The sequence below is a fragment of the Schistocerca piceifrons genome, chromosome 11, assembly GCF_021461385.2.
Source record: "Schistocerca piceifrons isolate TAMUIC-IGC-003096 chromosome 11, iqSchPice1.1, whole genome shotgun sequence".
Classification (NCBI taxonomy): Eukaryota; Metazoa; Arthropoda; class Insecta; order Orthoptera; family Acrididae; genus Schistocerca; species Schistocerca piceifrons.
Window position 1 is genome coordinate 133,807,534 of NC_060148.1, and position 25,324 is coordinate 133,832,857.

Below are 25,324 nucleotides of genomic sequence, written 5' to 3' on the forward strand. Positions count from 1 at the left end.
TAAATCCTGTCTCCCTAATAAACTATGAAACTAGAGTGAGACAACAGCAAACGCAGAAGAATAGACATATAATGTCATATTTATATTCGTATTGTTCTTATGCTGAATAGTAATACAATCAGAAATGAAGCACGAATCTAAGATGACTCTAATTTCTGTGCAGAATGTAATGTAATGTACTAAAGAGGCGTCTGCAAAGATTTTCGAACGGAGAAAATTTTTCGCTAAACTCCCGTTCGGAACAAATTCTATCGTACACAGTCTATTATTTGGTTTTTGTTCATCGTTATGAAAGAAAGCAGCAGTGTAAGTAACAACAAATAGCAGTCTCTTGTCGTTGGGTTATGAGACAATTCCTCTCTTTTTTTTTTTTAATTGTAAGCCGTGGTAGCGCCCACAAAAGCAAGCTGTTCCGCAAGCGGCGACAGGTCGTAAACACTCATTATCAGAATGTGACAAACAATGTGTGATGCAGTACAATAATGCATTTTCAGCTGAGAGTGACGTAAACACCTATAACAAAGAGAACGGCACTTATCAGATCAAAGCAAAATAAGCAATTGATTCCAACCAGACGAACCACGTGAAAAAGGAAGGGTACCCGTATAAACACGGACGGAGCGCCTGACACATAGCAATGACTACCTGGTAAAGCTTAACTGCTAAGCTTACGACTCGAACCAAACTACTGTAATTGTATCTCCATCCATTCGACCTCAATTGTGTCTCATGTTACAATGGACAAACTTTGTTTCTATTTGGAGGGGCGGTCTAAAACTTTTCTCTCCCCTAGAATTTAGAGTCTCAAATTTCAGGAGCGGCTTAGATTCGGGGAATTTTTTTTTTTTTTTCTCCTGATTTCGAGTCTGTTTTCAGGTGCGGCTTAGATTCGAGTGTGGTTTAAATTCGAGTAAATACGGTAGAGATGTTGTATGTGGCTTCCGCTGGTTACCCTGCACACATCCCATCGGAAGTCAATTTCTTCCCAACGCGCTGTAGCATTGCAGGTGTAACTTGGTCAGAGGTGGTCTAAATTCTTTCTCTAAGTTTAGGTAGAGAAGCCAGCACAGGAGATACAAACACGATCCCCTTGGTGAATCCCCATAAAGAAAAGATAGTGGTGTCAGGTCTGGGGAACGTGAGGGCCACGCAATTGGTACATCACGGTCAGTCAACCGACCTGGAAAGCAGTCACTGAGAAAATCCCGGAAGGCAGCCGGGTAGTGGGGTGGTGCACCATCTTGCACGAAGTAAACATTTCATTCGTGGTCATCCTCATCGATCCGTGGTATCGAAAATTGTTGTGACATATTCAGGTACACTATCCTGTTGGTGGTTCTCGCATGGAAAAAGAAGGGTCGTACACTTTGTTCTTTTGCACGAAAAACGTTCAGTTTAGGGCTATCACGGACGTGTTGCAATGTTTGACATGGATTTTCCCTTCCCAAATCCTACAGTTGACTTGTCAGAGATGATGATTGTTGTCCAAAAAATGTTAATTCTCGTGTAATCAATTCAACATATCTGCACAGAAGTTCTTGCTAGCAATTTTATCAGTGTCTTTTATTTCTTGTACGATTGTCAGTCGGTACAGTTTCAAATGCAAACGGTTTCTCAACAGACTCCAAAAAGTTGTATGTGGGATTTGCAGTTCGCGAGATGCACACTGGGTCGATTTTGTAGGGATGTTAACAAAACGTTGTCTCACTCACCCGACGACGTCATCAGATGTGCTCGGACGACCTGATGTTTTTCCGTGTCTTACCGAGCACCCTGTTTCCACATAACATATATGCCACTCATAAATTGTAGGCCTACTAGGAGCATCTTCAGCGTGCCTGGTATGGAAATTACGCTGAACTGTTGTCACCGACTTCAATTCTTCAAACCAAAACACACGAGCTAGCACGCTCAGGTCCAGTGGAGGCAGCCATGTTTAATGCAACTTCCGCTAACGGTCCTTATGGTGCGATTTGTCTGTACCGGTCTACGCAAGACAAACTTGATGTATTTCCCTACAAATTGACACTACAGTCATCTCTGTAGGTACAGTGAATTAATTTATATGAATTTTGAAAGTTGTGAAGTCCTTTTTAAACACCCTGTATTTTTAGTATTCCTAAGTTCACTGATATAAATATGAGGGAGAACAGTGTTATACCTGATTGGTTTTACTGGTTACTTCATTCTTGATTGATACTATGAGATTTTGGAGCACCTCGCTGATCACTGTTGTTTTCACAGTTGCCAACATTTGTGATTTCCCCTCCAGTCTGTGTTAGTGCAGGCTGGCAGTGCACAAGCCATGGTACTGTGTTTACGGTACTGTTTCTGAAGTGAGCTTCAGCTTGGTTCTTATTCCACTAACTTGTTGTTACATTAACAAGACATTATATAACCTGTGAATCTGAATGTCTTTAGTATAGGAATACATCTTGAAGTTGCTAAAGAAAGTGATCTTATGGGAATATTTATGCACAGCAAGAAATTGCTGGCAGAATGAGAGTATGACAGAAAACTGTCAGCATAATCAAACTTTCAGTGTACGAATGTGGTGAATACGAGCCAAACAGAGAAGGAAAATGAGAACACTTACAATTGTGGCAATAGTGAACTGTAAACTTACTTCTACTGACTGGAGCCATCATCTGAAATGTGTGGGTGTTGAAGTTTCTCTTGTGATGGTGAGGCGGAGGCCGTTTGAATGTCGTTTAAAAGCATATTGCTGGAAAAGACTGGGCAAACATATGTATAATGCTGTGGGAAATTGGGAATGAAATGTAAAATTCAGAGTTTGTGCTCCAAATTACAATGTTTGTTTTTTACGTTAAAGAAATGTATATTGAATGTTGGGATTGTTGAGGTCTCCTGTGCTAGTATTCACATCTTTTCTAATTTGGAATTTTGTATACACCCTCCAGGTTTGCTTCAGTTATGAAACAAGATCTCTCGGACAAACTATGGGAAATCTCGTACCGAGACACTAACATTAAAATGTTGATAAAAGCAAAATGAAACAGAATAAAAATGCCACTCAATAACAGAGGCACGCACACAAACATTGACTATACAAATGTAACCTGTACGTGGATGTATATGTGTGATAAATGTAAATTTTTGTCGAAAAAGGTCCTCGGTCTAATAATTTGAATGCAGCTGTATGTAGCTTTTGGAACTATATTTCCTTTGTTACGGAAGTAAGAGGGAAGGGGTGGGAAGGTTAAAAAGGAAGGGCAGATCACTCAGAACCGAGGATGAGGGTAGAGAGAACTGAAGGGAGCAGTCAGAGTACATCAGAAATTGTATAGTGGTAAGCACTGAGCCAGTTTGAGTGCAGAGATGATCAGGACAGTGTGAGAAGTAAGGGCAGATTAGGAGGGAGAGAGTTAAGAACTAAGACAACAAGAAGTCACTAATTATATAAAAAGGAGAGACTGGGACGTGCTAACGAACATTTAGTCCACGAGGGTTTGGGGACGCGAGGATGTGTTGCGGCAAGTTCTTATCTCTGGAGTTCAGGGAAACTTCTATCAGATGGTAGTATCTAGACCCCAAATGCACTGTTTGTATTCTTCCACCCAGTACAAGTTGCCCAGAACTCCGAAGATGGGCACTTTTCCACCATTCTATCCCTCCATCGCCACACCCTCCTGGGGTCCGTTAACACGTCTGCCCCTCTTCTTTTTATGTTTTTCTACCTGGGGTACCCAGTGTTGCTCAGGAAGTTGATAACAGATTGTGTGTTAGCTGGAATAAAAGGATGAACTTTAAACTACGAGGTAAAATTTTTTTTTATTGAAAACATATTTACAATACTCATTTCTAAACAGTATTTTTCATTTTGTTACCCAGCATATATATGTACAGATTTTTGCGAGTTTATTAAGTCTTTTAGGTTGATGCTGCTATTTTTTGAAGTTTGTCTGTGGACTTCGTTAATCGTAAAACTGTAGGCTAAGTTGATTGGAAATTGTTCTTCGCTTTCTCTGCTACTCGCGCTGCCGATTCTCTTTTGTCGGGAACTTTAAGGTGCTTTTCACTCCTTTTCTGTTTCATTTTTTCACTGTTGTTTTTGTTTTCTCCATTTTACTTCAGAACTGGCAGTACCTCCTACACTAAGTACACTTCACACACCTTACGCACTTTATTTTTGATTTATATTCAGCCACTGTATCACTTTGACTACTCGCACTTCACTGCTTTTATTCACTCTCTGCACTACTTTTTCAGTTCCTCCTGCGTCACCCATAAGAAACTGAGGTTCGAACCCACGACGGGTCTCACTTTATATACCCCAACTCGTGCGTAGCCCCACCAGTGGTGAATTCAAAAACATACCAAAAACACTTCAAATGATCCACAATGTTGCAGAACATTCCACAACATTAGTGTGTGTTCTGGAGTGTTCCACAACGATGTGGAATTTTCCCGAACATTCTGGAATCTTCCCGAATGTTCCACACTACCCCCGAACATTTCAGAATGTACCGGATCACTGTGTAACGTTCTGGAACATTCTGGAATGTTGTGGAATGCTCTCAAAAACTCTAAAATGTTCTAGAAATTTCTAGAGGGTGAAACTTCCCAGCCCTCATATCTTCTAAAGTATGCCCTTCAGATAAAAATGGGGAACCTTCTTCGCGGATGGGTATTGAGGGCTACCACACCGTATAACTCCCTCGACGCATTAGTGTTCTTTGTGTTTAGTGTCGTTACTGGGCACGGTACAGTACGTAAGGGGTGTACGGAGGACACGAAGGTGCTAAGTACTCGTGAAAGACACTATTATCAGTACCGACGGCATTCGAAAGGGGCCCCCCCACTGTGGGCTTCATTTGGCCGAACAGTCGAATCGTGCAGTATCCAGATTTTCGAGGCATCTTACGTGACAGTGACTCAGTGTCAGACTGTGTGAGAACGTGAGGGCAGACACACTGGTCATTCGCATCTGACGGTCACGGGGAGGAATGACGTACTATGCGTCGAGTGCACGGTAACCTCTTCGAGTCCGTTTCTGCCGTCTGAGAAAAAGTAGTGGACTCCCTGCGACATCCCTCACCGTCGGTCGGAGACCGGCAGCTGCAGGACTAGGGAATTACCATTTTAAAGCCACAAAACAAATATCCCCGTCTGGACTGGTGAGCACTTACCGGTGGGGAGCGACGGATCGCTGTTCTGCTCTAACCCCAGGATGACGGTCGTTGCTAATTGTGGCAGCGGCCTGGAAAGATGTCTCATTTTTCTACACTTCTGGAGAGGCATAGCAGTGTTACTTATGGTATTGTCAAATATGACTTGGTCACAGATTATAGTGACTGAGGAAATCTGGCAAAAGGGACGTCACAGACAGCACGTGTCCTCACCTTTCACCTCACGTCCGATTGTATTGCGGTGCCAGTTTTTGACAGGACAGTACTCCTCCACAGATGGCGCGTGTGTGATGTCGAGCTACTCCTGTGGCCGGCGAGACTCGCAGATCTGTTCGCGATAGGACGCGCGTGGGACGAGCTCGGACGTCGCCCGGTCTTAGCGCCGGTATCTGGGATATCGGTGACCGGTTAGAGCAGTTGAGGCCCGGCGTCCTTCGGGAGAGGATACCACGTTCGGGCCAGTGGGGTTGCAGTGTCACACTGATAAGTGAGCTCTTTCTACCGAGACCTTTTTGAGTGTGACTCGATTTTGTAATCGGTGAAATAACATCACTTAATGTCTCAACTCGTGAAATTTCATTTCGTTGTCATCACTTTATATTGACTCTTTTTCCTGTCTTAATATTTACTTGTATTATTCATCTCTACCTTGCCACATCTGTCTTTACTTCTCATTCTGTCATTATCATCTCTGCACCAAAGTTGGCCCAGTGCTTATCGGCGTACTTTCTCTGGCCTATTCTCTGTAGTCCTTCCCCACTTCCGGTCTGCTGTTGTCTTCACTACAGGTGGTCCCTCTCGTCCTGTCCTTCCTTTTTAACCTTCCCCGACCTAGCTGTCTCCGATCCGTGAGGAAGGAACTATTACTTCTCATACCAAAGTAGGGTGTACCTTCTTTTATGTACCTACTGATATGATAGCACTACACATTTTGCCTCGTGAAGGTAAACCAGAAACTCCATCTTATTAGTTTTCTCGGTTGAATTTTTCCTCGATACAAAAGAAATCTATTTTAATACTGTGGTGTGCATCCCCTTATGATGTAGCAATTATTTTATACGGGTTTATTTGGCTGAATTTTTGAGTGGATAGCTGATAGAAACTCAGTCGGCATTCACCTCCCGAACACTGCATTCCGTCGCTAGACTCTCAGTGGTTGCGAGATAGCTGTGTGGCATTCCACTTCACAAAATTGCTGAGGCTTTCAGAAGGACAATTAATGGAATCCTGACAACTTGAAGTCAGTTCAATCATTCAGAATGTCGATTTCTTCCAACCTCATTTCATCAAAGCTGGGAGCTGTAAATTTATTTCTTTCCCCGTTCTCTTCTCTTCACTAGACATGGATTCTTCCGCTCTTAAAGCTGAGAAAAGTGGTCTTCTACTACTTATCACTCAGTGTTATCTTGGTCTTGAACACGTTAATTAGCTACTTTGACAGGCTATGATTTCCCAAAATTGTGCTCTGAAATGAGGTCCATTTTGTCAGGCATTTCGGTCACCACACACAGAAAAGCTTTTCATTGCCCACCCGATCTCGCTAATATCTTCGTCAGACTGTTCGCTGCTTCCGCTCCTGTGTCTCTACCCTACGGCTCCTACCCCTGTGACCATCCCCACTGCAAGACTTGCCCTATGCATGCTCCTGCTACCACTAATGCCAGCTCTGTAACTGGCAAAGCATATACTACCAAAGGGAGAGCCACGTGTGAAATGACATGTTGTATACCTGTTCTTTTGTAAACACTGTTCTGTCTTTTACATCAGCATGACTAGTGCCAAGTTATCAGTTAGGATGAATGGGCATAAGCAGAGGGTGTACCAGGTGTACTGGCATGAAATGAGCGTTAAGATACGAATGTGTTGATAGGGAACATTTATTGTCAACGAGCCTTATTTTATTTTATTTTATTATTATTATTTTTTGTTTGTTTGATTGGTATGACATCTGTCAAAGATATTTAGTATGCACCAAGTCATGGAACAATGGAACAAACAACATATGTTTTCATCGTGTTAACAATGTCGAATTTTATACCAGAAAGTGATGATTTGCGGAAAGCATTAATTTTGTGTGTTCATTTGAAAAAAAGTGCTGCAGAGTCACCTCGAATGCTTGTCGAGGCATATGGTGATCATGTTCTATTAGAAGCAACATGCAAAAGATGGTTTCAACAGTTCAGAAATAATGATTTTGATGTAAGTAATGAAGAATGTGGAAAACCACCAATAAAGTTCGAAGATGCAGAATTGCAAGCAATATTGGATGAAGATGATACTTTGAGTCAGAAGCAAATGGCAGCAATACTAAATATTGCACAACAAACAATTTCTGACCATTCGAAAGCTATGGGAAAGATCCAAAAGTGTGGAAAATGGGTGCCACACGAATTGAATGAAAGCCAGATGGAAAACCGAAAAACCATTTGTCAAATTTTGCTTCAAAGACATGAAAGAAAATAAATTTTGCATCGAATTGTTACTGGCGATGAAAAATGGATTTATTTTAAGAATCCTAAACGGGAAAAATTGTGAGTTAATCCGGGACAACCGTCAACATTGACTGCAAAACCAGATCGTTTCGGCAAGACGACAATGCTCTGTGTTCAGTGGGATAAGAAAGGTGTGGTGTATCACGAACTTCTAAAACCCAGTGAAACTGTGAATACTAATCGCTACAGACAACAAGTGATCAATTTGAACCATGCATTGATTGAAAAAAAGACCAGAATGGGCCAGAAGACACAGCAAAGAAATTTTTTAACACGACAATGCACCTGCATACAAAGCAAAACTGGTTCAGGATTCAATCAAAACACTCGACTGATAGCTGCTACCACACCCGCCGTATTCACCAGACTTGGCCCTTTCCGACTACCATTTGTTTTCATCAACAGGACATGCATTGGCTGAGGAACACTTCGATTCCTACGAAGAAGTCGAAAATTGGGTGTCTGATTCGTTTGCTTCAAAAGACGAACATTTCTATTTGTGTGGTGTCCACAAATTGCCAGAAAGGTGGTCAAAATGTATAGAAAGCAATGGTCAGTACTTTGAATAAAATGTTTTTACTTTTCAATTCAAAATTAGTGTTTCATTTTCACAAAAAAACGCTCATTTCATACCGGTACACCTGGTATATTAGCAATACACAGTATCCTGTTGTAGAGCATGCAGTGCAACATAACAGTGAGACTTTGGTGCCTGTTTCACCGCATGCGCCATCTGGATCCTCCACCCAGAAACCAGTTTCTCAGAACTCCACACGTGGCAACTGGTGCTACCTCGTGTCCTCGGTTCTCGCCACCCAGCTAGCCTTAATTTATGTTAATTTCTTCACTATTGGCATTTCTTCACAGTAAAAATTCTTTCTTCACTTCATTTTGGTTTTCTGTGTCTTTAATTTTCCGATCTGTTTATTTTTCGCCGCACCACTCCCACGTTTGCAGTTAGCTTTTTGCTCATGTTAACTCGTGCATGATGTTTTGACAGTAATCTCTGTCCTTCATATTACTCTGTCTTCCACTTTTTATGCTCTGAGTTTTTCAAATCTTGTCTGATGCAGTCCTGAACAATCAGTCTTTGCTTCTCATCCCATCCAGTAAGTGTCCACTGACCTGGACTTCTGGGCTACTTTTCCGAACTCTAATTCTTTTTCCTAAACCTCACCAGTCCTCTTCCTGCCCCTTCGAGTCTTCTGCCAGGAGGAGGAGCCACGTGCTCCGAAAGTTGGCAACCTTTAATTCTTTTGTGTGTTTGTTCTACTACTGCCACTTGGTGAGTAGATTTTTTTTTATCTACACATTCACGCTATATTTTCAAATATTGATTATTTTTGTTAATATACTGATCCTTACATTTGATGTTTTGGTGCCAGTCTATCCACGTTTGGTGTCAAGTCAGTCGTGACGCTTGTGCTGAACTTTGCCTTACAGAACTTTGAGAATTGAGATCTGTGTAACATAGCATTTACAGTTTCTGGTTCCAGGACATTCTGAAAATTTTGTAGAATATCTTCCATCTCTTTTGCTCATCTGTCTTCCTCACATATTTCTGCTACCCACTGGGATACCCGACACTGAAAATATTTTGAAGCTATCTCTTTCTCCTCATTAGAAAACAATGTGCTAGAAAGAGAAATTCCATCTTGCTGTATATTTGCACCCCCTACTCGCAATCATAAAGCGGTTACGGCATCGATGATTTCAGCCGTAAATAGAAATATTAAAAAAGGTAGGAGGATTTTTCTGTTTAGCAAAAGTGACAAAAAGCAGATTACAGAGTACCTGACGGCTCAACACAAAAGTTTTGTCTCAAGTACAGATAGTGTTGAGGATCAGTGGACAAAGCTCAAAACCATCGTACAATGTGCGTTAGATGAGTATGTGCCAAGCAAGATCGTAAGAGATGGAAACGAGCCACCGTGGTACAACAACCGAGTTAGAAAACTGCTGCGGAAGCAAAGGGAACTTCACAGCAACCATAAAATAGGCAAAGCCTTGCAGACAAACAAAAACTACGCGAAGCGAAATGTAGTGTGAGGAGGGCTATGTGAGAGGCGTTCAACGAATTCGAAAGTAAAGTTATATGTACTGACTTGGCAGAAAATCCTAAGAAATTTTGGTCTTACGTCAAAGCGGTAGGTGGAACAAAACAAAATGTCCAGACACTCTGTGACCAAAATGGTACTGAAACAGAGGATGACAGACTAAAGGCCGAAATACTAAATGTCTTTTTCCAAAGCTGTTTCACAGAGGAAGACTGCACTGTAGTTCCTTCTCTAGATTGTCGTACAGATGACAAAATGGTAGATATTGAAATGGACGACAGAGGGATAGAGAAATAATTAAAATCGCTCAAAAGAGGAAAGGCCGCTGGACCTGATGGGATACCAGTTCGATTTTACACAGCTCAGCAGTGTGGGATCCATACCAGATAGGGTTGATAGAAGAGACGGAGAAGATCCAACAAAGAGCAGCGCGCTTCATTACAGGATCATTTAGTAATCGCGAAAGCATTACGGAGATGATAGATAAACTCCAGTGGAAGGCTCTGCAGGAGAGACACTCAGTAGCTCGGTACGGGCTTTTGTTAAAGTTTCGAGAACATACCTTCACCGAAGAGTCGAGCAGTATATTGCTCCCTCCTACGTATATCTCGCGAAGAGACCATGAGGATAAAATCAGAGAGATTAGAGCCCACACAGAGGCATACCGGCTATCCTTCTTTCCCGAACAATACGAGACTGGAATAGAAGGGAGAACCGATAGAGGTATTCAAGGTACCCTCCACCACACACCGTCAGGTGGCTTGCGGAGTATGGATGTAGGTGTAGATGTACTCAAACATCCATTGTTACTAAATTTTCTCAAATGTATCAATGAAGGATATTCTGCAGTTCCATATCTCTTAGTTATCCTATTTTTTACTCTTATGACCACTGGTAAAAATATTATGGATAAAGGTTTGTATTAGATTATTTTCATTGCAAAGAAAAAGTTGTTCTTCAAACTATGTTTTTACAATTCTCCTTTCAGGATCTTGAGAAGTACTCTGAAAAATACTGAATTTTGTAGTCTTCAGTGAAAGTACTTGGGACCTAGCACTCAAAAATTTCAATAATCCGAATTTTGGAGCATTGCTTGCCTCGCACTTGGCCCTGTCGAATGTTTTGTTGCAATATCGTTCAGTGACACGCCTGTCTTCCGTAATGAAGTAGTAGACTCTCCACTTGCCGTGTACTGTGGGGCTGTTCCACCTGTCTGCCATCACTCCTAGCTCTGTTGCACACATCTCCACATGTATGCTAAACACTTGGATGAATTTCTGCAGCAGATTTTTTTGTCTTAAATGAGACATTCAAAGACAGCACATAGTTGAAACAAAACATCATCAATGTCAATCGTTTTGTGAATACAGGGTGTTTCAGAAATAGGTGCCGCACAGAGTGGTCATGTGGTTTGAGATGCCAAGTCACAGATTGCGCGGCCCCTCCCACTGGAGGTTCGAGTCCTGTGTGTGTGTGTGTGTGTGTGTGTGTGTGTGTGTGTTTTTTGTTCTAGTTTAAGTAGTGTGTAAGTCTAGGGACCGATGACCTCAGCAGTTTGGTCCTTTCGGAATTTACACACACATGAACATATACAGGGTGTCCCATTTATCTTGACCACCCTATTGTATTGTATGTTAACCGGGGGCCTAGAAACGATGGAGAGGCTCCGTCCCCACAGCTGCAGTGGTCTGCAACCCCACGTGACTACTGCAGTCCACTTCACCCCTCCACTGCCCCACACCGAACCCAGGGTTATTGTGCGGTTCGGCACCCAGTGCTTCTGGACAACCAGTTATTTAGGGTGGTCAAGACAAATGGGACACCCTGTACAGAAATAGAGGGCATGGTTTTAGATATGTATTCCCCATTTATATAAAGAAGAATGTCAGCTCATTTGTTTTCTTTGTAATTCATATGAATTTACAGTTTTATTCTGATCTTGATGAAATTTTGAACACTTTACGTTCAAGACAAGAGGGAGATCACTGCCTACATAAGAGTTCATAATCCATAACAAAAAGTAAGCAGTCAGTTGCGTAAAAGAAATTTAATTTCTGTACCGATTTCAGACACTCAGTGCCCTTCTTCGGAAGGTTATATGCATCGCATTATTTGTGAATATCGGCAATAAGATGCATACAGTAAAGTGTCACAACCAGGTGGTTCATAGCATCTACAAAATTAGTATAAAGAAGCAAAACAATTGCAGAGATCTTACCTGCAGCACTGGGCACTGCAGCTAGTAGACGATAAAAGAACTTTATTAAAACACGTCCTGAAGTGCTCGGTTTCGTATGACTGTTGGAGACGGTTGCGGGGGCAGCGGTTGTGTCCTTAACATTTGCAATGTGTACGGACCCTGTCAGCAGTAGATCACCCTCCACACATTACATTCTGTGAATGGTGCGGGCAGAAGTGTGCTGCAGATTCTTTAGACTTTCTGCCGTAACATTATTCGCAGATGGTAGTGCGGTTCACATGAGTGGCATCACTGAGTTTGGTTCTCCCTCAGCTTGTTGGCCGCTATCATTGGTGATCAATTAGTTGGGTCCTATTTACTTGTAAACATAATTATGGGGCAGGTGTACACAGACCTCCTGGAAAACATCATATCTCATGCTGTTGACAGCACTCCACTGTCTGTTTATCTACGAGCTCATTTCTTGGCATTGTGGCACTTTTGTACACTTCAGTCGTATGGCCCAGCAGCGTTTGTATCGAAGGTTTCCTGCTTGACGGATTGCTCGCCCTTCTCACTCACATTATGTGAGCCGTATCATTTTCTACTTGTGGAGCATTTGTCGGTTTATTTGTCTCTGTTGCCTGAGACGGAATCTGTTCGGAATGAAATTGTGGCAGGTAGTAACGAAATATGCAGAACTCCTGGAGTTTGGGATTGGGTTCCTCAGCCGTGAGGCATCGATGTGGGGTCTGTATTCGAACAGGAGATAGAAATTTTCGAACATCTTCTTTAAAAGCAACAGCTTGCAGCAGGAAAAGCATTCTGGTGAATATCGGTGTTTTGGAGGCCATAACCCTGAAACCAAACAATTCTGGACAGGTGTTGTAATGAAATTTTTTTTCAGTGGATTTCTTTCCAATGCCCCACAGCATACATGTGATTGAAGAATGGGTTATTTTATTTTAACTACAATGTTTTTGCTGCACTATTTATTTATGTACTTCTAGTGATACAAGTTACAGGATGAGCTCATTTTGGTGTTTCGCCATTATCGAGTGTACCTGTGAAGATGCCATTATAGGTATAAGATTGTTCCTAACATCTGTGTTAGTCTGTGTCTAAACAAGACACCTAATTCTTACATCTTAGCCGGTACGATTTGGATCGTATGGCATCTTAGAGTTTAAATGTTGACTGTCATATAGTTACGATACACTAAAAACGTCACAAGTTACCTCCTAATTTCGTACTAGACCTCCTTTTGCCCAGCCCAGTGCAGCAACTTGACGTGACAGGGGCTGAACGAGTCATTGAAAGTCACTTGCACAAATATTGAGCTGTGCTACCTGTATAGCTGTCCGTAATTGCAAAAGTGCTCACGGTGCAGGAATTTCTTCACGAACTGACCTCTCGAATCTCTCCCGTAAATGTTCGACGGGATTCGTGTCGTGCAGTCTGGATGTCCAAATCGTTCACTCTAATTGTCCAAGATCTTCTTCAAACTGGCAAAGAATAATTACGGTCTGGTGACATGGCGCATTGTCACCTGTAAAAATTCCACCATTGTTTGGGAACGTGAAGCCTGTGAATGGCTGCAAATGGTCAGTGATCAGTTCAGTTGGAGCAGAGGACCCACTCCGTCTATTGAAACACAGCGCACACCGTTTTGGAGCCACCACCGGCTTGCACAGGTCCTTGTTGACAACTCGGATCCGTGGGGTTGTAGGGTCTGCATCACACTCGAACCCTACTGTAAGCTCATACCGACAGAAATCGGCACTCGTCTGACCATGCTACGGCTTTGCAGCTGCCTGGGGTCCAACTGATGTAGTCGACGAGCACAGGAGAGGCTCTGCGGGCAATGTCGTACTGTTAGCTGAGGCATTCACGTCAGTTGTCTGCCGCCGTAGCCCATCAGTGCCAAATTTCGCTGCACTGTCCTAACAGATACGTTTGTCAAACGTCCCACATTGATTTCAAGCTACTGCTCTCGGTTGGTAAGTGAAGGCCATTGGACACTGCGTTGTCTAGGGTGAGAGAGAGGTAGTGCATGGAATTTGGTATTTTCGGCACACTTTTGACAGAGTGAATATCGGAAAATTGAATTCCCTAACGATTTTGGACACAGGATGTCTCGTGCGTCTTGCTCCAATTACCATTACACATTCAAAGTCTGTTAATTCCCGTCATGCCACTATTGTCACATTGGGCGCCTTTTCATGTGAATCAAAAAATGGTTCAAATGGCTCTGAGCACTTTGGGACTTAACATCTGTGGTCGTCAGTCTCCTAGAACTTAGAACTACTTAAACCTAACTAACCTAAGGACATCACACACACCCGTGCCCAAGGCAGGATTCGAACCTGTGACCGTAGCGGTCACGCGGTTCCAGACTGAAGTGCCTAGAACCGCACGGCCACACCGGCCGGCTTCACACGGATCATTGGAGTGCAAATGAAAGCTCCGCCATTGCAGTGGCCTTTCATATTGTGTCTATGCAATACTACCACCATCTGTATTTGAGCATATCACTGTCCCATGACTGTTTGATATGTTATTTATAGGTTTACTTTTTATTTTCAGTCTTAAAAAATTATTTTTGATAGTGATAAACATAAGACAGTAGAACACTTATCACTTACATAAAAATCACAAAATACTATCTCCGAAAAATCAAACATACGAACTGACTTTCCGTGAAGTAGATATTCCATTGTAAACTAATAACATTGCTGGAGCTGGAGCTATCAAAAATAACATTACAAGATCACACAAAGAAAAAGTAAATATATAAATAATATGATTGTATCGTAACAGAAATATAACCGACATACCTGCTCCGAGGCGTGATATGGTCCATGTCGTATGTAATATATTGTGGCGAAAATGTTTTTGTGGTGTGAAGTTTGGGATGTGTATTGTTGCTTAGCAAAAGAAAAACAGTATATCACGTCGTAATACGGATACCCTCCAGCAAGTAAATAATACGTATCTTGTGTAATCTGGGATGCTGCTTCTTAATGATGTCATAAGCTCATCTTGATGTTGTTGCATCGCCACACGGGAATCGTGCAATGGTTAAAAAAAAAATACCAATATTTCTTGTTCACAAAGAGTTTTATGTTGCACGCTAGGTGTTCGGCAGCAAACTACGTGAATAAAATTGACTTAATACTGTCTCATGAGTGACGTAAGACTGACCTCAGACTGACCTGTGGTGGCGTACAAATCACCTCTATTTATATGATTTTAAACAATTACTGTCATTGTTACATATTAAATTTTTAGATGTATACAGTAAAATTTTTTACATACATCTTCCCAAATTACATACAAATCAAACAATGGAAAATCCAGGATGGAATCTAACAATACCAGTGAAGGAAAATTGCTACTCACCATATAGCGGAGATGCTGAGTCGCGATAGGCACAATAAAGATTCACACACTCGTAGCTTTTGGCCATTAAGGCCTTTCTCAGCAGTAGACACACGCGCGCACACACACACACACACACACACACACACACACACACACACACACACACACACACAAGCAAACGCACCTTGCACACACGTCTGCAGTCTCAGAGAGCTGAAACTACACTACCCAAATTAACATGAAATAAAAGTGAATAGTCTTGTACAAAGACAAGAAAGACTCTGTTTCTATTAAGACCATAAATTACATGTTTTATCATTACAACAATATATTTTGTTATTTTGCTTATATCATTTTACTTACTTAAAGAATGATCACACTATCATTTACAGGTGAACAGAGCTATTAGTTTTATTGAATGAAAGGCCTAGATTTAATTAATTAAATTTTGCATTGTAAAATTTTACATTTCTGTATAGTCGTAATTACAGTTCTGTTAACTAACATAAATTAGAACATGAGCATATTTGATGCTGACTGAAAAATCACCGTGTCATATTTCTATTAGAGTTACAATCAATTTTTTAGCTCGAAAACATAAAAAAGCTATCTTTTCACGACTAGAAATATCAGAACTTTAATCATTAATTACTCCATAGTTACAATAGCAAAATTATTCATACCATGTGCCTGAAGTTTGTATAATGTACAAGTGGTGATGGTACATGAGCTTTTAATCCAACATGTTTCCTTCATTCTACATTCTGGTGAGGCCCAATGTAAACAATGTCAAAACAATTATCAATTTGCTGCAAAATAAATAAATAAATAAATAAATAAAGTTCGGTGTATTTGAACCCAGATAACCAGAAAAGACAAAATCAAAGCAGCAGTTTAAATTGGTGTAAATTAGTGATATTACACATATGCCCTCTTTGGAAGAGTAGGGATGAGGCTGGGAGAGGATACAGGTTTCCAAAATGATTGTGGTGCTACACATACCAATTAAGATGTAAGCATTAGGTGACATACATATGCATAGACTAGCGCAGACGCGAGGAACAATATTATACCTATTGTCCCATCTTCACAGGTACACTAGATAATGACAAAATTCTGAAATGAGCTCATACTGTAAATTGTATCACTACAAGTAAGTAAATAAGTAATGCAACAAAAAAATTATAGTTAAAATAAAATATGTCGAACTGTTTTTAGCTCTCTGCATATGGCGAATAAATATCTAAATTTTTGCTCTCTATTTTTGATATGTTCTGTATAGCATGTGGTCACACGATGTCACAATGTGTCAATTCTTAGTGTAACGTCTGTAGATTACAGTAACGTAGTCACTTTTATTACACTGTCGGAGTCGCAGTCGTAGCGGAGGATCTGTCGAGAGTTTCGCTGTGACTCTCTCGGTAGCTGTGCATTTTCCGATGCGGTCGCAGGGCCACTGCTCGGTGGTGGAGCTGGTGGTGTCGACGGGCGGCGACGTCAATGCGGAGGACGAGGACGGCGACACGGGGCTGCACCTGGCACTGATGAAGCGCGCGTCCATCTGCACGCAGATCCACGAGCTGGAGGCGCCCGCCATCTACGGGGTGAGTCCGGCTGCCGAGCGTGAGTGGCCTGCACTGCCGGAGTCATTTGTTAGCCCCAGCACTGCTGCAGGCATACATCACAGATGTGGGTGTGTTGCACAACTTTCGAATGTGTTTTATCCTCGAGTGTGCCGAAAATCTCCGCTGTAGGAACAAATATGGATTCGGCAGACAGTGATTGTGTGAAACCCAGCTTCACTGTTCGCATCTGGTGGCTGTTGTATTACCCAACTTCTTGACAGTGTCTAGTATAGTTCTGCACTGTTTCCTAATGAACAAGATACAAGTGTACAAAATATTGTACCAGCTTTCTAATTGGTTTGACCACTTTCTAGAAGACAGAACCCATCATGTCATCGTTACCGGAGACAAGTCTTCAGATCTAAAAGTAACTTCAGGCTGCAAGCAACTGTTACAGATCCATTATTTTTCACAGTATGTACAAGAGCTTTTCAGAATGAAACTTACATTTTAGAATAATAATAAAAAAACCAAATGGAGAAAAAAATTGTTACTTAAATTTGGAAGGCACATTGTTCAGCTATTTTTAGCAAGTTCGCAGGAGAGCTTCTGTAAAGTTTGGAAGGTAGGAGACGAGGTACTGGCAGAAGTAAAGCTGTGAGGACGGGGCGTGAGTCGTGCTTGGGTAGCTCAGACGGTAGAGCACTTGCCCGCGAAAGGCAAAGGTGCTGAGTTCGAGTCTCGGTCCGGCACACAGTTTTAATCTGCCAGGAAGTTTCATATCAGTGCACACTCCTCTGCAGAGTGAAAATCTCATTCTATTTTTAGCATTATCTTTGCACAAATTAAGACACTTATCACAATACCATTTTTTTATTCCATCATCATAGAATGTTGCTGCTTGAGACTTCAACCACATATTTCCACCTGTATGCAGTTCCTCGTCATTTTGTGTGAACTATGTTGTGAGCCAGGTCTTCGGGTGTGGAAAGAAGTTAAAGTCCTTTGGACTAAAGCCTAGACTGTTCAGTGAATGACCGAAATGCTCCCATCCGAAATTATCGGGGATCTGTCAAGTTTGAATGGCTGTGTGGGATCGTGCATTGTCACGAATGAAAAAATTCTCGGAATGCTACTTTCCTGGACACTTGCCCGACACTTGTTTTCCTGTCGCACTTCTTAATTTTTTTAATGTTTCACTCGTTTGAGGAAATCTGCCAGAAACAATCTCCAGTAATCATTCTTGATGGCAATGTTTGCAAACATTTCCTCCGTTTTGTGACCCCACTCCATAGGCCGCTGTTTTGTCTCACAAGTTACGAACTGTACACAAGTCTCATCCCTCATTACGACACAATCGAGAAGTGATTTTCCGTATTTGTCGTAGGCTTCGAGAACTGTCAGAGATGCTGCCCTGTGCTGCTTTGTGACGTTCTGTAAAGAGTTTCGTTACCCATCTCGCACAAACCTCGGTAGCATAGAAGTTGCATCACAACACAAAATAACAAAGTTCGTTAAAATTTAAGGAAACTGTAGTGAGAGCGCCAAAATTGTGAAATGGCTGTTTTTTTGTGAATCTTTTCATTGATTTTCTCCACTGGTTCAGCATTGATAATGCTCAGCTGGCAACTTCATGCTTCCTTGTGGACATTAATGTGGCCATTGTTAAACATTGTGCACCATTGTCTCATTTCAGCTTCACTCATTACACTATTTTCATATGCCGTGCAAGGTTCCCAAAAAATTTCAGTTTGTCTCCATTTCTTGGCGAACAAAAACCTAATCACCAATTGCAGCACACATTTTAAATGTTTACATTAAACAAATCCGAGGCAACACTCAATGTTTGAAGCCCCACAAGGCAGATAATGTTGTCTGTAAAGAAGTCACAGTGTTAGAAAATTGTAGCAAAATTCAGGACGACCTGCCGAGGATCGACACGGTGGAGAAGGAGGTTGACACTTGGTGCAGGAATTGGCAGTTGTTCCTCAACATAAAGAAATGTAATGTATTATGTGGACACTGTATCGTGGCAGCTTTAGGTGGGGAGTGTTCTCAACTGTAGTTGCGTAAGTTACTGGTAGTGGTCAGGTCTGAACTACCACTGCCAGCTGAAGCAAACATTTGCACTGTAGGCACCACCAAATGCATTGTGTACTCAATTTACTTTGTGTTGTGGATTGCTTATTGTCTTTTCTCATTCCAAAAGCAGGGAAGCAGTGGTTGGGAAGGGAGTGAGACAGGGTTGTAGCCTCTCCCCGATGTTATTCAATCTGTATATTGAGCAAGCAGCAAAGGAAACAAAAGAAAAATTCGTAGTAGGTATTAAAATCGATGGAGAAAAAATAAAAACTTTGAGGTTCGCCGATGACATTGTAATTCTGTCAGAGACAGCAAAGGACTTGGAAGAGCAGTTGAACGGAATGGATAGTATCTTGAAAGGAGGATATAAGATGAACATCAACAAAAGCAAAACAAGGATAATGGAATGTAGTCGAATTAAGTCGGGTGATGCTGAGGGAATTAGATTAGGAAATGAGACAGTTAAAGTAGTAAAGGAGTTTTGCTATTTGGGGAGCAAATTAACTGATGATGGTCGAAGTAGAGAGGATATAAAATGTAGACTGGCAATGGCAAGGAAAGCGTTTCTGAACGAAGAGAAATTTGTTAACATCGGGTATAGATTTAAGTGTTAGGAAGTCATTTCTGAAAGTATTTGTATGGAGTGTAGCCATATATGGAAGTGAAACATGGACGATAAATAGTTTGGACAAGAAGAGAATAGAAGCTTTTGAAATGTGGTGCTACAGAAGAATGCTGAAGATTAGATGGGTAGATTACATGACTAATGAGGGAGTATTGAATAGGATTGGAGAGAAGAGAAGTCTGTGGCACAACTTAACTAGAAGAAGGGATCGGTTGGTAGGACATGTTCTGAGGCATCAAGGGATCACCAATTTAGTACTGGAGGGCAGCGTGGAGGGTAATAATCGTAGAGGGAGACCAAGAGATGAATACACTAAGCAGATTCAGAAGTATGTAGGTTGCAGTAGGTACTGGAAGATGAAGAAGCTTGCACAGGATAGAGTAGCATGGAGAGCTGCATCAAACCAGTCTCAGGACTGAGAACCAACAACAACAACATTCCGAAATGAAAGAAGGGATTAATCCTGGTGCATGAAGGGATTCAGATGCTAATCTTACCACAAAAAAAAGAAATTGGCGATCCCTGTGATTGTTATGTCAGTTACGCTTTCATCAAGACACGGGACGCAGTTGTAGGATGGCAGCCCTTCAAACAGGAGGCGGGGCTTGTTCCCTCGCACAATTTGTCTCCATTCGGGCACTCATAGTTCTCGTTTATTTATGATTGCAACAGACTGCCACGATGTACTGTCCGCATAAAACTGTCTATAAATAGGCAGAAATCCCTCTTATTGTGTGGTAACACGATTTCTGTCCACTCCACTGTCGGACAATGTCAGTCATCATAATTTTCAACTACGGCTCCAATCTCATACGACGTCAGACACGTTTCTGTTATTGTGGTTTCTGTCTGCTCCGTTATTGGAGCTCATTAGGCCCGTGGCAGCACTCAGTACAAAACTCTGGCAACTCAAAGCGTGTTGCATTCTTACATTTCTGGTACGATAATGGCTGGTAGAAAACATGTTAGTGATGTCGATATTGCCAGGTGGCTCCCCGAAGACGTTATGGATGAAAGAGAATTTAGTGATGTAAGTAACTGGGAAGAAATTTCTGCTGTGTACAGTGGTATAAATTCCAGTGAATCAGAATCTACTGACGGAGTGGAAAGCGACGGAGAGAGAAAACCTGTAGCGAAAATGTGGAAAGTTTATTGCGACGGTGACAGTGATCTCGTGAAGTTTCCTTTGTCTGTCACGCGATGAGATATCACCATTTCTCCCGGTGTTCGATCAAAATCCGAACTCGAATATTTCCAGCTCTTATTAGTGAAATTGTGTCTGCTACAGAGGTGTATGCTGAAGGAAAGATACAGAAAGTCACTCCACGTGCAAAACACAAAACACTCAGTGTGGTACTCGTGGAGGGATGTTTCGTAAGAGGAATTGAAGGCTTTTCTTGGTGTAATATTGAACATGGCCTTCAATTTACAGGCAAAATTAATTGACTACCTTACAGAAGACTGGCTAGAATGAACTACATTTTCCAATATTTTTTTCTAGTCTGTATTTTTATTTTTATTTATTTATTTATTTATTTTTGAATGCTGTATTTAGTTCCAACTGTCACAGCTCAGGGATGTCAGTGTATGAATTCGAGCAAGGTGAAGAATTTTAGTGAGTATTGACATTGAGTGCAAAGAACTTTTATGTACCAAAAAAAATGTGGTTATAGATGAGAGCGCAGTAGGATTCAAAGGAGGAATTCAGTTAAAGTGCTACAACCCAGAGAAGCCTGTGATGTGGAGTTTGACGTTTCTGCCTGTGTAATTCAGGAAATGGTTATGGTTTTTCTCACATCCCATATTGTGGATAGACCACTATGGAAAGTCTAATTTGTCCTGATTCACCTTCTGCAGTCTGAATAGTGGTTCATGTGGCAGAGGAATTTCTAGCTTGTGCAGGTGGTTCAGGCTATCATTCATTTACTGACAGGTTCTGTACGAGCCCTTGACTTGCTCAGGAACTGCACAAAATGAAATTTCATCTAACAGGTACAGTTATGCCTTCTAGGAAAGATTTTCCATGCAATTTGAAGAAGACAAAACTTGATGGACGTGAGTTATGTGGCTATCAAAGTGAGATGAAAATCATGTGTCTTTCATTCCATGCCAAGAGATCAGTGACTGTTTGAGTAAACTCTTTGGTCCTCAAATCCAACTAATCACTGGTTACAGGAACAAAGAGCCTGTGTGGTTCCTGAAACCCACTGTTATTTGGGAATACGCGTTTATGGGAGGAGTGTACAGGGCTGATCAGTAATGCAGATGCTACGGTTTTACAAGACTGCCGCACAAGTTGTGGAAAAAAATTATTCTTGTGGCTGATTGAATCTGCTGCAGTGAAATTTACTCGAAAGACAAAAATGAATGTGGAGAACAACTGAAGACTCACTTTTCGCATTTTATAGTGCAAAAAGTATGAAAAAAATCAGCTAAGGATTGCATGCTTTGCAGAAAACACAAGGAGAAATGGGGATGAAAGGAATCAATTTTCTACTCCAAAACATACAAGCAGAAGCTGCAACTTCACCCAGGTGAATGTTTTGACAAGTTTTATTCAGCGAAAAATTATAAACAGCAATAAACAAATGCAAATGTAGTTTCAAAAACTAGTGTGAAAGAAAGTAAATTTGTCAAGTGTCCTTGTGTTAATTTAATCTTTTTAAAATGCTGGTGCAATAACCTGTAATCCCTTACATACTTACCATCGGAAAATAACTGCTTATTAAACACCAACTCCTTAGTGCAAAACTTTAGAATTTTCCAGATCTATTAAAAACTATGGTAAAAATTCAGAGAATTAACTATAAAATTTGAGATTTTTCTAAACATGAATTTTAAAATGTAACAGCACATTCTTTTTTCATAAATTAAATAAATTGTAGAGTTTCATACACCTGTAAGTACAGTTTGTAGGCCGTGCAAAATTCATCTAAGAATCTCTCTCACATATGAAATGGTGTGCCTATAGCAACAAATGCAGCCAATAGTAAGTGGAAAAAAATGATGAAATTTCACATGTAAAAAAAAAAACATTATTTGTCATGTTTTTGAACTGCCACTGCTATGAGTGTGAATCCTGAATCCTTACTAGTTAGTCATGCTGACAAAGTTTTATGGATTTATTTGTAAAGGTAATAAATGGAAATGTCGTGTGGCTAGGGCCTCCCATCGGGTAGACCGTTCGCCTGGTGCAGGTCTTTCGATTTGACGCCACTTCGGCGACCTGCGTGTCGATGGTGATGAAATGATGATGATTAGGACAACACAACACCCAGTCCCTGAGCGGAGAAAATTTCCGACCCAGCCGGGAATCGAACCCGGGCCCTTAGGATTAACAGTCTGTCACGCTGACCACTCAGCTACCAGGGCGGACATTTGTAAAGGTATAGACAGTGGAAATTAAAATGTCTTGTAGTGCCTCTCCTGCTCCAAGTCAGCCTGTTTGATGTCCAACCCCCCCTCCCCCCCCCCCTCCCTTAATAATGTTTTGCACCACTTACATCTCTATGAATGTGAGCAGGCCTGGGCTGAAGGGCAGCAGAGAATTAAGAAAGTCAGCCTTATGAAAGCAAAAAATAACTTTACTCTGAAGTAATAACAACACAATAACCAAAGTAAAGGCAATTCATTCAAAATTGCACATCTGTCGTAACTAAAATTTGGTGTCTGGTTACATTAAGTACCGCAGTAGTCCACACCACTATAGACTAGGACCCTCCTCGGTGTGCCATCTGCGAGGTGGTGGAGACGTCACTGCACGAGCGTGTCCCGCTTATCGGCGGCAGCCCTCCTGAGGTAACAGAGTGTGAGGTGACTTCCCGTGATGACACACTGCCAATTTCGGTCGGTCCCGTCTGTGCTCTGTCGCATTCGTGTCTGCGGGTATCGCAGGCTGTGGCATATTGTTAACTCCCTTCCCCGGCCGACTGTGTTCGAGAGGCAGGAAGGCTGCGTTTCTGCACTGTCGAATGAAAAGACAAACCTGTCGACTGTGGGGCTCGAATGACAGTTGAAAGGATCCCGTCCTGACACTCCGTAGCCCTCAAATTAACCTCAATAGTGTCCTGTCCGAAGTGTGACTGATCACGTACGCACCGAACCTGCGGGACAACGAGCCTGAGACACACTTTAGTACATGGGCACTTCCACACTCGTCTACGGTGACGGTCGGATGTCTGACAAATCCTGGCCCAGTCGATGAAGAGAAACTGTGTTCCGTTGCTCACCTCCTCCCACCACAGTGCTGACGGGTTTGTGTTTTTGTTTTTAAGAGACACCGCCTGTCTGAGGAGACAATTACGTTCTACCTGTCTCGACACAGCCTTTCCTCTCGCTTCCAAAAAGGTAACACGCAGTTCTGCCACAGGGTCCTCAGAGTACCTGTGAACCGTAATTCGCCGGTAGTGGTCGTCGGTGGTTATTGTCATCTGCGGGTGACTGTTACAAAGCGTATCTACAATTTTGTGTGTCACGATAACAGTCGGATGACGATACTGTGGTGTACCTCACTTTTCCAGGCAACTTACTGTGCTGAAGACCCTTCTTACCGTAAACTGACAGTGTGTGCACGATTTATTCACCAGTTTACCATTTGAGGTGTGTCAACAAACTGAACAATGTATGCAAATTGCCCTGTCCCTCTCACGATCGGAGTGCTCTAGTCGTCTACTGAAATGCACTGAGAATGCAGGTTTCATCCTATCTCCGTTTTACGGTTGGCTTTACACTATCTGGTCAGAAGTATCTAGACAGCTATTTGTGAACAACAATATCGGGTATGTCTACCCTTTACCTTTGTGAAGGCTCGAACTCTGCTAGGACACTTTCGGTGAGGTGTACGAATGTCTGTGGAGGAACGGCTGCCAATTCTTCCTCGAGAGCTGAAATTGGAGGAGATAGTGATGTGGACACTGTGATGTGGAGCGAAGTCGGTGTCCGACTAGTTCCGAAAGTGTCCCGTCGGATTCGGGTCGGGACTTTCGAGCGTACCTATCCGTTTCGGGCTTGTCATTGTCCGCAAACGGTCACCTTACAGACGCCACTTTCCGATAGCGTACATTCTTGTCTCGATATACACTACTGGTTATTAAAATTGCTACACCATGAAGAAATGCAGATGGTAAACGGGTATTCATTGGACAAACATATTATACTAGAACTGACATGTGATTAAATTTTCACGCAGTTTGGGTGCATAGATCCTGAGAAATCAGTACCCAGAACAACCACCTCTGGTCTCGGCCTCAATACGCCTGGGCATTGAGTCAAACAGAGCTTGGATGGCGTGTACAGGTACAGCTGCCTATGCAGCTTCAACATGATACCACACTTCATCAGGAGTAGTGACTGGCGTATTGTGACGAGCCAGTTGCTCGGTCACCATTGACCAGACGTTTTCAATTGGTGAGATATCTGGAGAATGTGCTGGCCAGGGCAGCAGTCAAACATTGTCTGTATCCGGAAAGGCCTGTGCAGGACCTGCAGCATGCGGTCGTGCATTATCCTGCTGAAATGTAGGGTTTCGCAGGGATCAAATGAAGGATAGAGCCACGGGTTGTAACACATCTGAAATGTAACGTCCACTGTTCAGAGTGCCGTCAATGCGAACAAGAGGTGACTGAGACGTGTAACCTATGGCTCCCCATACCATCACGCCGGGTGATAAGCCAGTATGGCCATGACGAATACACGCTTCCAATGTGCGTTCACTGCAATGTCGCCAAACACGGAAGCGACCATCGTGATGCTATAAACAGAACCTGGGCTCATCCGAAAAAATGACGTTTT

At 42.1% G+C, this 25,324-nt stretch overlaps 1 protein-coding gene across 1 annotated transcript in view; it reads left to right on the forward strand.

The window, feature by feature from the left end:
- Nucleotides 1–25,324, forward strand: part of LOC124719963 (E3 ubiquitin-protein ligase MIB2) — a 215,178-nt gene that overhangs the window by 155,990 nt on the left and 33,864 nt on the right. Inside the window, exon 14 of the mRNA XM_047245178.1 lies at nt 16,714–16,866. Coding sequence (XP_047101134.1) covers nt 16,714–16,866 — 153 coding nt within the window. The remainder of the gene's footprint in view (nt 1–16,713; nt 16,867–25,324) is intronic.